General features: G+C 40.1%; 1 protein-coding gene and 1 pseudogene across 1 annotated transcript in view; one reads left to right on the forward strand and one right to left on the reverse strand.

Moving 5' to 3' along the window:
* Positions 1 to 17,454, reverse strand: part of CR1 (complement C3b/C4b receptor 1 (Knops blood group)) — a 156,723-nt gene that overhangs the window by 107,627 nt on the left and 31,642 nt on the right. The window contains exons 24-26 of the mRNA XM_060078239.1: positions 11,664 to 11,886; positions 4,139 to 4,318; positions 3,420 to 3,519 (exon numbers count right to left, since the gene is read on the reverse strand). Of these exons, the coding sequence (XP_059934222.1) occupies positions 3,420 to 3,519; positions 4,139 to 4,318; positions 11,664 to 11,886 (503 nt within the window). The remainder of the gene's footprint in view (positions 1 to 3,419; positions 3,520 to 4,138; positions 4,319 to 11,663; positions 11,887 to 17,454) is intronic.
* LOC132483869 (uncharacterized protein C9orf40-like) lies at positions 4,407 to 5,004 on the forward strand (annotated as a pseudogene).

The following is a 17,454-nucleotide window of genomic DNA, read 5'->3' on the forward strand; positions in this document are numbered from 1 at the left end:
TGTGTTTGCCTTTACTAGTGAGATATTTTTCCTTTCATAATTTTTTTTTGTTTCTAGTTATGGCCTTTTCTTTTCCATTCATAGAAGTTCCTTTAATATTTCTTGTAAAGCTGGCTTAGTGGTGATGAACTTTTAGCTTTTGCTTGTCTGGGAGGCTCCATCTTTTCTTCAATTCTGAATGATAACTTTGTTGGGTAGAGTGTTCTTATAAGTTTTTTCCTTTCAGCACTTTGAAAATATTGTTCCAGTCCCTTCTGGCCTGTAAAGTTTTTGCCTAAAAATCAGTTGATAGTCTTATGGGGGTTTCCTTGTACATAACTTGTTTACTTCTTGTTCCTTTTAAGATTCTCTCTTTAACTTTTGACGTTTTAATTGCAGTGTGTCTTCATGTGGGTCTCTTTGGCTTCATCTTGTTTGGGACTCTCTGTGCTTCCTGGATTTTAATGTTTGTTTCCTTTGCCAGGTTAGGGAAGTTTCCAGCCATTATCTTTTCAAATAGGCTTTCTGTCCCTTTCTTTCTCTTTTCTCCTTCTGGGTCCCCTCTAATGAAAATGTTAGTATGCTTGATGTAGTCTCAGAGGTTCCTAAGGCTATCTTCATTTTTTAATTCCTTTTTTTCTTTTTGCTGTTCCAATTGGGTGATTTCCACTACTCTGTCTTCCAGATCACTGACCTGTTCTTCTGCATCCTCTATTCTGTAATTGATTCCCTCTAATGTATTTTTCATTTCAGTTATTGTATTCTTCAGTTCTGATTGGCTTTTGTTTGTATTTTCTATCTCTTTGTTCAAGTTCTCACTTTGTTCATCCATTCTTCTCCTGAGTTTGATGAGCATCTTTATGACTATTACTTTGAACTCTTTATCTTGTAATTTGCTTATCTCCATCTTGTATATTTCTTTTTCTGGGGTTTTATCTTGTTCTTTCACTTGGAAGGTATTCCTTTGTCTCTTATTTTGCCTAACTCTCGGTGTTTGTTTTTAAACATTAGGTACATCAGCTACATCTCCCAACCTTAAAAGAGTGGCCTTATGTAGACAGTGTTATGTAGAGTCCAGTGGCATAATCCCCCCTGGTCACCCGAGCCAGGTGCTCAAGGTTAACCCCTGCATGGGCTGCCTGCATCCTCCTGTTGTGTTTAGGCCATGACTTCTACAGACACACTGGTAGGCAGGGTTGATCCTCAGCCCAGCTGTCTGTGAGGCCTGGTTGCAACTTCTGTGGGCTCGCTAGTGGGAAGGGCTAGGTCCCCAGAATGTGAGCCACTTTGGAGGAGCACTGGTCCTGGGCAGAACCATGTACCAGGTAGGATGGGGTGGGAGCTTCTTTAGAGGGACTGGTTGAGGCAGGTGGGTTGGGTTGGGCAGGTACTTAGGGGAACGTTGGGGTGGGGCACACAGTGTTACCTGTGTTGATGGAGAGTGACAGAAAGGCACCTATCAGCACTGGGCCAGCTAGGTGTAAGGAGAAAAAAAAATGGCACCTACCAGCACTTCCATCCCCTGGTACCTGCCTCAGAATTAATCAATATATCTCCTCCTCATAAAGCCAAGGCATTTTTTAAGTTGCTGCTCTGTCTGTGCTGGGACCCAGAGCAAGTGAGCCCTTCAAGAGCAGTCTCCCGCTGCCCTCTGGCTCCCCTGAAACATAAGCCTGCTGGTTTACAAAGCCAGACACTATGGTGGTTTGTCTTCCCGGTGCAGGTGCCACAGGCTGGGGAGCCCAGTGTAGGTCTTGGACCCCTCACTCCTCAGGGGGGATCCCCATGGTTGTGATTTTCTTCTGGCTTGTGGGTCACTGCATTGGGGGGGTGGTGTTCTGACTAGACCACATCTCTTCCCCTCCTCTTCATCTCAATGTGGCCTTTTCTTTATATCCTTAGTTGTAGAAAATCTGTTCTGCTAGTCTTCAGATCACTTTCAGAGATAGTTATTCTATATGTAGTTGTAGTTTTCATATGTCTGTGGGAGAAGGTGAGGATTTTTCTACTCCACTGTCTTGATCTGGCCTCCAAATAGAGACTGTTTTAATTCCAAACAGAAATTGTTTTAATTCTCCTTTCCAATCTGGATGCCTTTTATTTCTTTTTCTTGACTAATTTCCTGGCTAGAACTTCCAGTATAATGTTAAATATTTGTGTGACAATTTTAATTTATATAAATGTGTATGTGATGTGGTATACATGTGTATCTGTTTATGTGTGTGTGTATGTGCTGTAGAAATATATTTCTTAGTTGTTGATCATGGTAAAATAAGTTTGAAAACCACTGTCCTAGAGAAACTTTTGCCCATGTGTACTAGGAGACACGTATGAGTATCTTTATATCAGGGATGCTTATAATAGCCAAAACAAAACAAAGCAAAACAAACTAGAAATAATCGAAATATCTAACAACAACAACAAAAAAATAAATTTTTCTGTATCCAGACAAGAGAACACTATCCTAAATGAAAATGAATTAACCACAACAACATGAATGAATGTCAGAAACAAACTATTAAATCAAAACCAATTTGCAAAGATGTTCATATAAAATCATGTCATTTATATAAAGTTAAAATATGTATAACTAAAAATATAATGATTAGGACTATGTACGGGAGAAAATGGAAAAGAAATGCAAGGGATAAACAAAATTCAGGATGGTGGTTACTTCTGGAGAAGTTTTGGAGGTGAAGGAATGGAAACTGGGAAAAGCACATAGTCAGCGTCAAAGGTACTAGTGATGGTTTTTAAGGTGGGTGGCATATGCATTGAAATTCATTTTACTGTTATTACTATTTTTATGTTTCACTTAAGTTATTTTGCATGTATTGTAAGTAATAATAAGTAATAAAAACAGAACAAAAGTTAAGATATAAGGTGTCCCTATTTCTTTCCTAAATTGGTTGTCTCCCCTACAGATAAGCCAAGAGTATGTCCACAGCAAGATTCCTGTATTGTGTACACTTCTGGAGAGGTGCTATAACAATTAAGATTTGCCCATCCACCACATCTACTCCATCATCCCAAATAAACAACTCTTTCCTACTTTTTCCTGAGTCCAACATTTCTATCTCTTATTGCTTTGAGTTAAGAATATATGTGTGTTTGTTCCACTTACTTCTTTAGAAGGCTGGTCCTTCTCATCTAGCAAGTGCTTCACTTGGCTTTAGGTGCATTAATTTGGTGTGCAAACACTACCCTCACCCCTCCAATTTCTAGCATGGTTACAGGTTTTTTCCTATTTTTTCAAATATTTGTTTAGTCATTGCAAGGGTAGTTAAATGCCTGGATTCAAGGCACAACTTCTACTTAGAAATCTTACTGCTATGTTTTAAATGGACAGGTAGTTTGACTTTCCTTTCTGAGACTACTGTTTAGAGACTAGTGTTACAATTCTAGAACTGTCATTCCAAACAAAGCTACTGCCAACTCACCCTCCATTACAAGAATAAGTAACAGTTGATCCAAACTGGGTGTCTTTGTTGATGTCCATTTTGCCATTTATGAGCTCTGGAAGAGATCCACATGATTTACCTATGGGAAAGAAGCAGAATGTGGGGACTGGGTGTAGAATACTCTGAACGTCTGTTAATACATAAGGTCCCAAACTGGCCATAGCTCTTGTAGTTCTATAGATTTGCCACCTTGAGGAAACTCACAAGACTGCCTCAGGATCAGCCACCTACTAAGCACCACTTTCAAAAAGACCTCCCTTCCAGATCTCATCCCCATATTTTTTTGCCTCTTAGAAAGATGTAAACTTTGCTTATTACTAAAATGCTTACTCTGTAATTCAACCAGTGTACATCAAAAGTCTTGAAGTTTGGGATTCTCTCCCCACCTACACATTTCTTTCCTTTCCTGAGTCATTCATTACTTAGTTTCAGGTGTAAAAATAGGACACCCCTACTGAATTGAGATTTTCCCTCAGTCATGCCTTGTGATGGTCATTTCTCATGAAATGAACTTGTAATGAAGGTGCTAGGAACTCAAAGCAGTAGGAAGATATGACCTACAAGAATAACCCTCACATCTTTTTATACCTTAGGCAAAGTTACCAAGACACGTGCCTTTGTTTCAAAATTTGAACGACTGATCAGATCTTAAGGATTATTGACACAGACAGAGGAGTCCTCAGTCTAGAGTTACTTACGCCTACAGTTGTTTTCAGGGCTTGACCAGACAGAGTTTTGCAGGCAGGTGATAGAGAATTCTCTTCTGTAGTAACCAAGGCGGCATTTATACTTCAAAGATGTCCCAACAGGAAACTCATCTTTGTCAATCAGTTCGGTAGGCATGGCAAATGTAAGGTGCACCGGGGATTGGCATTGACCTGGAGAGCAAGACCACAGGGACGTCAAAGTTAGTGGAGAGGCCCTCCACTCCCACAGCTACGGGAGTGCCGCCCCCGGCGGGCTCCGCCAGAGCCTTCAGGGCCCACGGGCAAGCGGCGTGCTGCCGAGCCCCTGACGTTCCACGTGCCCTGGAATTGGCTCCTGCTCCGCGACTTTCCTGAGGAGCCGGCATGGCCACGGCTTTGGATCCCGCCGCCGGGGGTCTCGCATCCCGGGCAGGCGCTCGGCGTCCCGGAGCTGCCTCGAAAGCGTAAAATCGACGCGGGGGCTATGACTGAGCCTTCGGTTTCGCCCAGCAAGCGCCGCGACGGCGGGGACACTGGCGCCCCGGACGACGCGGAGCGTGAGGGCCGCGGCCTGGAGACCGGCGAATCGCCGCTGCTGCAGCCGCCCGTGCGGCCCCGCGGGCCGGGGGAGGGGCGGTGGCGACGAAGGGGCGGGGCGCGCAGACTCCCTGCGGGGAGACTGGGGGGCCGCGCCGCGCCAGCTCAATGAAGAATTTTGGCAGTATAACAGCTTCCAGTGCTGGAGGAATCCTTTACCAACTATTGATCTGGCAGACACTGAAGGTGTAAGTGAAGACAACCCGACAAAAACACTTCCAGGCAAGAATGAAGTGGTTGAGATTAATATGGAGTCCTGCCAGAAGGAGCTGAAGAAATGAGTTTTTCTGAATTTGAGGAGACATCTCTAAGTGAATTTATGTCTTCTTAAAGGAAAAAAGTTATTTTCCATACTTGATGTGATATCATTCCCAAACCTGAAAAATGAGGAAACGTTGTTTTAAAGATAAATGCCTGCAGTCACTACTGTACCTCCCAATAGGGATTTGTCAAGGGTATAGCGCAGTTACAGGAGAAGTATTTTATGTATGCATTCTTAAGAAAAATTTATGTTTAGGTTCTAAATTTGAAGATATCAATCTTATACAAAGGAATTCTGACAGTTTTAGAAATAGATGGGAAACATTCAGATATTCCTCTTCTTGCACCAAAAAGTTAATTTGTGCTACATGAAATGAATATTGTTTGATAATAGTTTATTAATAAAATGCTTTCTAATACATTTCATCGACTCTTCTTCGTTGAACAAATAGCTGACTTAAACATCTATGCAAACTTAAAATGTGGGAGATTCTTTCTGAAATCTGGTATTGTTTTTGTTTTGTTTATTTATTTTGGCTGCACGCAGGTTTTCTCTAGTTGCGGTGAGTGGAGACTACTCTTCTTTGCAGTGCACAGGCTTCTCACTGTGGTGGCTTCTCTTGTTGTGGAGCACAGGCTCTAGGCGCAAGGGCTTCAGTAGTTGTGACACGCGGGCTCAGTAGTTGTGGCTCACAGGCTCTAAAGTGCAGGCTCAGTAATTGTGGCTCACGGGCTCAGTTGCTCTGCGGCATGTGGGATCTTCCCAGACCAGGGGTGGAACCCGTGTCCCCTGCATTGGCAGGCAGATTCTTAACCACTTAACCACTGGCACCAGGGAACTCCCCCTGGTATTGTTCCCCCCCCCTTAGTTTATTTATTTACTTATTTTTAAATTGTTATTGGTATAGTTGATTTACAATGTTGTGTTAGTTTCTGCTGTACAGCAAAGTGAATCAGTTATACATATACATATATCCACTCTTTTCTAGATTATGTGCCCATATAGGTCATTACAGAGTATTAAGTAGAGTTCCCTGTGCTATACAGTAGGTCCTTATCCATGATCCATTTTATTTTATTTTTTAAAATTAAATTTAATTAATTAATTAATTTATTTATTTATTTTTACAACTTTATTGGAGTATAATTGCTTCACAATGGTGTGTTAGTTTCTGCTTTATAACAAAGTGAATCGGTTATACATATACATCTGCTCCCATATCCCTTCCCTCTTGCGTCTCCCTCCTTCCCACCCTCCCTATCCCACCCCTCCAGGTGGTCACAAAGCACCGATCTGATCTCCCTGTGCTATGTGGCTGCTTTCCACTAGCTATCTACCTTACGTTTGGTAGTGTATATATGTCCATGCCTCTCTCTCGCTTTGTCACAGCTTACCCTTCCCCCTCCATCATCGGATGAATGGATAAAGAAGATGTGGCACATATATACAATGGAATATTACTCAGCCATAAAAAGAAACGAAATTGAGCTAGTTGTAATGAGGTGGATGGACCTAGAGTCTGTCATACAGAGTGAAGTAAGTCAGAAAGAGAAAGACAAATACCGTATGCTAACATATATATATATATATATATATATATATATATATATATATATATATATATATATATATATATATATATATATATATATGGTATTTAAGAAAAAAAATGTCATGAAGAACCTAGGGGTAAAACAGGAATATTTTTTAATTTTTAATTTTTTTTATTTTTTAACATCTTTATTGGAGTATAATTGCTTTATGATGGTGTGTGCTTTTTATATTTATGTGCTTTTAAAAATATCTATTTATCTCAATAAGTATTAGACATGCATATTAGACATGCATAATGTGAAGGCAAGAAACCCCATGATTTTTGCTCCTCTAAACTAATACCTAGTCTAGGTGGCTAGCACTCAATTATAAGCAGTCTGTGCCTATTTGTTGCAATGAATAGATGAATGATGAATTACCTACAAAACTTAAAACAATCAAGGGTGCAGGCTATATCCCTAAAAGCTCTAATTCAGTGGTTGTGGGTTACAGCCCATGAAACTATCTTTTTAAAAAGCTTCACAGGTGATTTTGATAGATAACAGCACTTTGAGAACCACTGTGACAAACAGGAAAAAGCTACAAGTAAAAAACAACTCCTGTGATTTCAAATGTTATGCCTGCACCTTTTCTTTAGTTGATATGTGGGATGAGTGTAATTTTGATATTCGTCTCATTCATTGATGCTGGACAAGGGAAGAGATGCCAAATGGACCAAAAGGTGCCATTTGGACCAAATGGTGCCAAAAGTTTTACTAGGAGAGGCTGAATGTCACAGCAAAGCTCACAAGGAGAAGACAGAGATGTAAACCAAAAAACAAATGGAATGGATAGTTCTTGGAATGACATTACTTTCCTTTAATTACCTAAAATTCTTACCTGAGTTCTGGGTATAGTATATGGAATAATTAAAAATTCAAATTTGGATAATACCCCAAATAAAAAAGAATATGTGAAACTTCACCTGAGAAAGCTTGATCTAGTTTCTTTTTCCTCCTTCATTGCCAATCCCTCAAATTGTGGCTGGTTCCTACGATAACTATATTAATATGAACTCTGTAAACTCAAGATCTACAAGAGTTTACAAAAAAACTTTTTGTATAGCTTTATTAAGATATATTAAATACAGTAAGTGTACAATGTGATGACGCTTGACATATGTATGCACCATGAAATGATCACCATAATCAAGACAACAAACATTTCCATCACACTCCCTACAGTTTCCTAATGTTTCTTTGTAATCCATCCATCTCTCTATCTCCTTCTCCAGGCAACCTCCAACCTGCTTCCTCTTTCACAGATTGATCTGACTTCTAGAATTTCATATAAACTGAATCACTCAGTTTGTACTTTTTATTTTTGTCTAGCTTTCACATAGCATAATTATTTTGAGAATAATCCAGGTGTTGCATATAAAAATTTGCGTGGTTTTGTTTTGTTTTGTTTTGTTTGCTGAATAACATTCAGTTGCAAAAATACACCTTAACTTAGTTTACCCTTTCAGCTGTTGAAGGACTTTTGAATTGTTTCCAGTTGTTGGCTGTTACAAATAAAACCCTTATAAAAATTCATGAACAAGTCTTTAGGAGGACACATGCTTTCATTTCTCTTGACTAGATACCTAGGAGTGAAATGCTTAGATACATGTGTGTTTAACTTTTTAAAAAACTGCCAAAACTCTGTTTCCAAAGTGGTTGTATCATTTTACCAATGAGCCATGTATGATAATTCTAGTTACTTCACCTTATAGCCAATACTTGGCATGGTCAGTTTTTAAAATTTTAGCCATTCTGGTGGGTGTATAGTGTCATCTCATTGTGATTTTTGTCTTGGATGACACAGTCCACTTTGAAATACACACCTGACTCAAAACTTCTACTCAAGGCAAGTTGATTTATTCTATACTATAAGTACAAACTACCTTTTGTTTCTTTCATGTCTGTTCAAACATGAGCTGACAACCTGGGTATGCTCTGCTCCCCATACTGCATATTCTCTTCTTTATTGAAGGGACCTGAAAATGTTTGCTTAAGTAACTCTTTAAGTTAAAGAAAAAAGGAGCATGCACTTTAACATTTATATGTATTTTATATTTAAATATTTAAATATATTTATATATTTTATGATCTATATTAAATGTTATATATTTGGTGTATTATATAATATATAATATGTACTACATACTTTGTTATAATGTATAATATACATTAGATTTTCTATATGGCATAATATAAACTTTGGTAGTAAATAATATATGATATTTAATATGCACATTATGTATTATATAGATTAATATTATATATAATCTATACAAACTATAAGAAGGTAATATTAGATATTACATTATCATATATATTATATAACATAATAAAGTTATTATTATAATTATATGTTTGCAATATACAATGTAATCATACATACTACATTATATAACAGCATAAATATAGCATAGTATGTTTTATAATATAAATATAACATTTAGGTATATAAAACAGTATGTTATATTACAGAATATAATATAATTATATTGTTAATTTATATGTAACATGTTATATTATGTATATTTAAATGTTAAATATATTTAAACATGTATATTTACCAAGTGAGGGCGCCAGAGTCTGCTGTATGTTCAAAGTGGTCCTAGTAATGCTTAACTAGTGTGCTAATTTTTATGTAAAATAAATATCCCTGTGAAACATGCTTTACAATCTCTTTTTTTTTGGATTCACTCCTCTAGTGCTCTTAAAGCCATGCTCCTTCCACTCAGGTGAATATCACTGGATCTCCCTTTTCAATCATCCCATCGGGCTCTTCTGTGACTTCCTAGTCATGGTTTTGTAGATCCCCATGGGAATTTTCAAGTTATAAAACCCTGTCACACACACTACCTCATCTGATTTTCACAATAACCCTCTCAGATAGCAGAATGTCAATTATGTTTATTTTATATGTGTGGACTCTCAAGATCAGGAATGTTAATTGACTTGCTGGGTTCAATGTTCCCAGCTAGTAAGTAGCAGAGGCTGGACAAACCAGAACGCTGGCATCCTAATTAAGGAGATTTCATAAAACCCCACCACCCTACCACCCTGTATGCATACACCTTGGAGGCATAGCTCTCTCTTACATTTCTTTCAAACCCCAAAGTGCTGTGCACACTGTCAGCATTCCACCAGCATTTTCTTTAGCTAAATTATTTTGGCAAGTAAATTACTAGATAGTTTAGTTTAGGCTGTTTCACATTTTGAAGTTATTTTGATGACCTTAGGAAATTATTTTTTTTGTAATTAATAGTGTCTGGCGGGGAGGGGGAAGGGTAAGCTGGGACGAAGTGAGAGAGTAGCACTGACATATATACACTATCAAATGTAAAATGGATAGCTAGTGGGAAGAAGCTGCCTTGCACAGGGAGATCAGCTAGGTGCTTTGTGACCTCCTAGAGGGATGAGATAGGGAGGGTGGGAGGGAGACAAAAGAGGAAGGGGATATGAGGTTATATGTATACATATAGCTGATTCACTTTGTTATACAGCAGAAACTAACACAACGTTGTAAAGCAATTATACTCCAATAAAGATGTTAAAAATAATTAGTTCCATAAATTGAACAAATATTACATTAAAAATAAAGAGATAAATTGACATTGAAAAAAATAGTGTCTGGGATTGTACTATAATAGTAATTTAATAAACACAGACAGGCTACAACAACATTCCAGTAAGAAGGGAGCCAGATAGCCACAAAGTCCACAAAAATTATAAGCACAGATTGCTTAACTTACTTGGCATGCTTCTCCTCTGAAAATAAAGCTTTAGGTTTTATCCCATTTCTTCAGTGAACAGGTTCTTTTATGACGTCTAAGGAGATAAGATATTAATAGCAATTTCTTTGGAAACTTGGTTTCCCTTTTCCTCTTAGAAGAGAAGTCACAATCAAATAATGAATGGGGCTTCCCTGGTGGCGCAGTGATTGAGAGTACGCCTGCCGATGCAGGGGACACAGGTTCGTACCCCGGTCCGGGAAGATCCCACATGCCGCGGAGCAGCTGGGCCCGTGAGCCATGGCCGCTGAGCCTGTGCGTCCAGAGCCTGTGCGTCCAGAGCCTGTGCTCCGCAGCGGGAGAGGCCGCAGCGGTGAGAGGCCCGCGTACCGCAAAAATAAATAAATAAATAAATAATAATGAATGCAAAACGTCTAGTGACAGCGAAGAGCAAACTGAGTTGTCAAGAAGAGGCTGGACAAAAAAAGACTGTCACTTCAACCAAGATGTTGACACAAGTCTAAGCAACTAAGAAGACTTCTAGGAAAGCCAAAAATAAGAAGAGAAGGGTTCTAATCTCTGTTTACCTGTTTGAAGCTAACGGAAGGAAGGGAGGATGCCACATCAAAATTTTCATGATAGTTTTGTTCTAAACAATTGACTAAAATGGGACAATATGTAAACATCTCTACACTCTCCTTCTACTGGTAACCTTTACACTGAGGGTTCTGCAGCTTAGCTAGCTCTTCTAACCCCAAACACCTGGGGTCTGTAATGATGGCAGTGGTTGTTTGGGGTGTGGGTGGGGTGAATATAGCCGGATGCAAGGCACTTTTCAGGTGATAATTGCAACCCCTGGACTGCTTGTCCAAACACCCTCGTGAACAAAGAGCTGAAGTAATGACGGCAGGCCCTGTGTTAGACCTTTGACACACTTTATGCCATTTAGGTACCAACCCCATGAGGTACAGAGATCAGTATTCGCATCGACAGATGAAGAAACACATGTAGTAACTTTCCTCACAATTAATATGTTTCTAGGATTAGAACCCAAGTTTGTCGAATTTCCAACCCCTCTTTCTTTCCCTGTGATCAGCGCCACACCGCTATAAGCCAGTCTCCGTATTAACACAAAGGCAAGCAATTCCGTGCAGCACCTGTTCATCGTCTGCGCTGAGCACAACATAAGCCCCCCGAAGAGAGGAATTCGACCAGTGCCAGCAGGGTCCCGGGACACAGAGGGGAATCCCGGAGCCGACTTGCCTTCTCGCGCGCTTAGCGCGTGGAAGGAGACACTTCGGACGCGAGGACCAGCGAGGCAGTGCCCGCCGCGCCCGCTCCCACGCCCTCCCGCATCTCACCCCAGGCCGCCGGCAGCGCGAGCAGCACCAGAACGGCCAGGAGGGCTCCTCCGGGACAGAAGGTAGGGAACGCTGGCGGCAGGAAAGGCTCCTGGCTCCTCGGAGAAGTGGCTCCCATCCTCCCCAAGGGCCTCGAGTAACCAGATGCGATCTCGGAGAAAATCGAAGTCAGGGGAAAGTGCAGCCGAGAGAAGTACCACACACCCGGTTCCGCTCCCAGGGTCTGAGAAGCGTGGCGGAGGTTCCGGGACAAAAAGCTTTTGACCACAACTTCCCCTTGGTGAGCAAGATCTTGTTTACTCCCAGTTTGCATTGTTTCTAACAAGTATCACTCCCAAAGACCACCTTAGAGATCCAGGTACAGGAGGAAAATCTGGCAGCGCTTTCAGCTCCTTGATGTATTCCGCGTGTGAGGATGGGCAGTTCCAGACAAAGGCGGTGGATTCTCACAACTCCGCTTTTATACACCCCTGCACGGCTTTTCCCCTTCTCAAGAATCCACGTGGGTAGGTCACCTAAAGAAATGCCTGCTCTCTCTGTTGAAGCAACAGTTGCAGGCAGCATGCACAGTGTACACGGAATATGAAGAACCAATTGCTTTATGTTGAATTGAGATACACCAAGCCACTGAAAGATTTTTTAAACGAGAGTGACTTAATCAAATTTGCATTTGTAAAAGTATGATCCTGTCTATAGTATAGAGACTGGATAGGAATAAGGCAATAGCGGAGACCAGCAAGGAGGCTTTTGCCATCATCTGGGTGGGGTTTGGTGGTGACTGTGACTGGGCATAAAGTAGACAATTAAGAAAGATATTGCAGATGAACAAAATTTGCTCAGGCATTGGATTTTGGTTAATTTCTTTCTTAAAGTTAGTGGTGAGAAAAAGAAGGAAATCAATAGTTAGCCCGAGGATTCAAAATGAATGGTAGTGCTATTTATTGAAATAAGAAGTATGGGGGAGGGAAAGGTAAGAATTCAAAGATGAGAGAAATGGGAGTGTGTGGTAGGCAGAATAATGGCCCCCAAGATGTCCCCGTCCTATTCTCCACAACGTGTGATATGTCACCTTATGTGGCAAGAGGGATTTTGCAGGTGTGATTAAATTAAGGAGTTTGAGATGAGGAGATAACCCTGTATTATCTGGGTGGGCAACATAATCAAAGGGGTTCTTATAAGAGGAAGGCAGCAGAACAAAGTGGGAAAAGGTAATGTCTGAAGTAGAGATTGGGGTTATGCTGCCATAAGCCAAGGAATGCCAGCTACCTCTAGAAGCTGAAAGAGGCAAGGTACAGATTCTTTTCTGGAGCTTTCAGAAAGAGTCAGTCCCACCAACACCTTGGTCCAGCCCTGTAGTACTCATTTTAGACTTCTGACCTCCAGAATTTTTAAAACAAAAATCTGTGCTGATTTAAGATTCAAGGTAATTTGTTATAGCAGTAACAGGAAATTAATATGGAGGAGGGAGGGTAGCCTGATCAAGGGAGAGTGTCAAAAGCTTTTTGGATTTTTAACTGAGAAAGTTATGGTCATTGGACAAATGGAGTTTCGTGACAGCCAGGAGGTGTGGGAATGTTCTAGGAAAAGTTAGGGAATATAGGTAGTTTGTTGATTATGAAGCTGGACTTCTAGTAAGGCCCATAAAGAGGACTTCTGAAAAGGAAATGGATGGAAGAGGGTTAAAAATCTCAGGAATTCTTGGGTCTGTTAAGGGAGGACATGTACAATAAACAATAGAAAGATCAGGATTCATCTAGAGGTTTTAAAAAATTTTTGTTGAAGTATAGTTGATGTACAATATTAGTTTCAGGTGTACAACATAGTGATTCAAAATTTTTATTGATTTTATTCCATTTAAAGTTATTATACAATATTGGCTATATTTCCTGTGCTGTATGGTATACCCTTGTACCTTATTTATTAATACATAGTAGTTTGTACCTCTTAGTCCCCTACCCCTATCTTGTCCCTCTCCCCCTCCCTCTCCCTACTGGTAACCACTAGTTTGTTCCTTATATCTGTGAGTCTGTTTCTGTTCTGTTATATTCATTCATTTTTTAAAAATTAATTAATTTATCTGTTTTTATTTTTGGCTGTGTTGGGTCTTCACTGCTGCATGTGGGCTTTCTCTAGTTGAAGCAAGTGGGGGTTACTCTCTGTTGTGGTATGTGGGCTTCTCATTGTGGTGGCTTCTCTTGTTGCAGAGCATGGGCTCTAGGCGTGCAGGCTTCAGTAGTTGTGGCATGTGGGTTCAGTAGTTGTGGTTTGAGGGCTCTAGAGCGCAGGCTCAGTAATTGTGGCGCATGGGCTTAGTTGCTCTGAGGCATGTGGGATCTTCTGGGACCAGGGCTCAAACGCATGTCCCCTGCATTGGCAGGTGGGTTCTTAACCATTGTACCACCAGGGAAGCCCTATATTTATTCTTTTGTTTCATTTTTTACATTCCACATACAAATGATAACATACAGCATTTGTCTTTTTCTGTCTGACTTATCAACCAGAGGTTTTTAATATTTTTGTGTATCATGGACCACTTTGCCTGTTTGATCAAGCAAAACCCCTTCTCAGAATTATTTTTTAAATGCAAAAAATAAAGTACATAGGATTACAAAGAAAATTGGTTATACTGAAATACAGTTCTAGCCACGAATTGTTGGAGGTCTGTGGTTCCTAAGACAAGAACTCCAGATTTAAAAATTAGTAGAAATAAGAGCCACTCATTTCAGAAGCAAGAGTCGGAACAAGTCATATGGAGAGTGGAGTAATTCCAAATATCAAATGCTGTAGAGAGGAGGGGGGGTGAGGGTTGAAAAGATATTGTAGCAGATATTTCAGTAAATATGCTAGCTCTTTTCTCCTCCATGCATAGATATGATTCATGGTGGAGTAAAGACACTCAAGGTTGAAAACTATTCTCTACTCAGTGTACTTTCACTGCTGGAGACCCATGTACACACAGTCCAGCAAACCTATATCACTCAGCATGTACAGCCTTAGCTCACACAAACAATCCAGAATACTGTCTTACTTCATTTGTCCCTTTTATTCAAGTCTCACTTCCTAGTTGAGAAAGGGAAGTGTCCTAGTTGAGAAAGAGCAATGTCCCAAAGGCCAGATATGTTCTTAATTTTCCATTCCTTTCCATTAGACTCTCTCCCAAGACTCTACTGCAAGAAACGTCTACTTTGATCACATCATTTACCACACCTCCTTTTTAATACTTTAATACCACTCTATCAAGGATTTGATATTATCCTTTCAAAATATTCTCAACAGAGCAACAGAAAAAGAAGCCAGATCATGGTAGGCCATGAAAAAGGGAATAGAAGATTCAATTCCCCAGGCTTACCTCACATGCTATCAGAATATGCCACTCATTACCACTTCTTTTTACACTAATCTCCTAGCATCTGCTTTCTTCCCTCATATCTTAAAGCTTTTAGCTCCTAGCTCATGGCAAACTCCTCTACTGTTACTCCTGCCATAGTCCTCAGTGATTTGATATTCACAATGATGGTATTTTCCAAGTACCTGGCCTTTCAGCACCTTGACCTCTTCTCTGCCAATGATCTTGTTCTTCCTTCTACTCTGTCACTTATGCCCATGGCCATATCTTAGACCCTGTCGTCATCAATTACTATAATCCCTTCATAATTTTGGCCATCCCACTGTCCAACCACCAGTCCTATCCTTCTATTTCACCTCTAGTACCCTGATCCCAACAATCTTTGTATCTCTCAGTACCTACAGTCCATTGATCTCACCACCATCTTTCAATCTCAAACCCCCTTAGTGTCCTCACTTTCACCCTTACCAGGTTAAATTCCATGGTCGATCATTATAATCACTATCTTGCATACAACCTCGGCTTCCTTGCCTTTCTCTCACTTTATCATATTTATGAAACGAACGGTCTTGGTTAGATTCATTTCTCCATAATTTTGCCCCTGTACCCATGAAACTGAACGTGGTTGGAGAAAAACACATATCCATGAGAACTAGTCTGTTTAATGACAACTCATTTCAAATGGACCTTTATAATGCTGCCTGGTGTTCTTACTATAGTTACCTAGTCCATTTACTCTCTCATTCTTCCAAGTGACTATTTCAAATTTTTTATTTTGACATTGAACTCTGACTTCTCCTCCATCATTCTTAGTCTCTGTTTATAGCTTCGCTTCTTTTTTTTTTCCAGAAGAAAAATCAAAGTAAACTTCCACAGACTTCTCTCATTACTTAACCCCAATACCTCTATCTGGTTTATATAGTTTCCTTATCTCCTCTTAGTATGGTTATACTGTTCACACCCTTATCGAAGGCTAACTTCTCCACTAGTGCACTAGATTCAGTTTGTTCTTACTTGCTCAAAGACATCACTCCAGGAATTCCCCTCTTTCTCCAGAATCATTATTTTCCCCCTTTCTACTGGATTTTACCATAAGCATGCAAACAAATTTCTCCAAATGCAGCAGACATAGTCCCTCTTTGATTTTTGTTTGTTTGTTTGTTTTTGTTTGTTCTGTTGTGTTTTGTTTTTTTTCACCTAATGTTTCTTTTGCTTGGAACACTTTCTGACCAGATATCTATCTGCATGGCTACCTCCGTCATCTCCTTGAGTTTTTTTTGCTCAAATGTGATCCTCTCAGTGAAGCCTTCTCTGGCCACTATTTACAATTGCACGTCCATTCAGAACTTCCTTTCCTCTTTCTCTGCTTCATATAATTTTTAAAATTTTACTTATTTTTTTACTTTATTTCCATCTGACAATCTGCTTGTTTTCTGCCTCTCTTCACTAGAATAAAAGCTACATGAGAGAACATGTCCATTTATCACTGCTATATCCCACAACCCAAAACATTGCTTAGCACACAAGAATGATTTCTACAATTGTTTGTTAACTGAATAAATGAAATGAGTAAATCAGCTAAGGTCAACCCCTTTTTCTGAAAATTTGGTGGTAAAGAGAAGGGAGATAGTTTAAGAGAGAAAGCATGGATGGTTTGGGGAGGATTTGTTTTCAGGTTTGGGGGTGGATATTTGTTGCTTTAACTGGGCCCCTTCTTCTGGAATTGGGCCCCTGATTTTTCCTCTTTTCCACAGTTACATGTGGTTCAGGTGGACCATGGTTTCTCAAATACAACACTATTGACACGTTGAACAGACAGTTCTTTGTTTTGGGGGCTGTCCTGTGCACTGTAAGATGTTTAGCAGCATCTCTGACTTCTACCCACTAGATGCCAGTAGCACTCCCCTCCTCCAGCTGTAACAATCACAAATGTCTATAGACATTGCCAAATGTCCTCTGAGGGGAGGAGGTGTGAGTGCCCCACTTGAGAACAACTGAGGTAGATCAATCCTATCCCTAGCTCTAAGCCTGGACAAGCAGCCTAGGCCTTGTCATCTGCTTAGTTCACTGCTCTCATCCTAGTAAGTGGTTGAAATGGGGACATGTGACCCTAGTTGGGCAAATCAGGGTAATGAAGGCACTTTTGCAGGAGTTATTGGACAAGAGAAGTTCGTTGTGCTGGAATGCTAAGCTGACGAGATGTGCTCTTGGCATCGTCAACAAACATTTTGTCAGTTTTTAGGGAGTGTCTATCAGAGAATGAGTCCAACAAGAAAAAACAGAACCAGGGAATGGAACAGAGTCCTGAGGATATGATTTGAATAGTTAATTCCCATTTTGACTGAAGCCAGCTGCACACTTGACCTTTTCTGCCATGTGGCATAATAAAATTCCTTTTTGGTTTAAGCCAGTGTGAGATGGACTTCTGTCACTTGCAGCTGAATG

The sequence above is a fragment of the Mesoplodon densirostris genome, chromosome 2, assembly GCF_025265405.1.
Source record: "Mesoplodon densirostris isolate mMesDen1 chromosome 2, mMesDen1 primary haplotype, whole genome shotgun sequence".
NCBI lineage: Eukaryota > Metazoa > Chordata > Mammalia > Artiodactyla > Ziphiidae > Mesoplodon > Mesoplodon densirostris.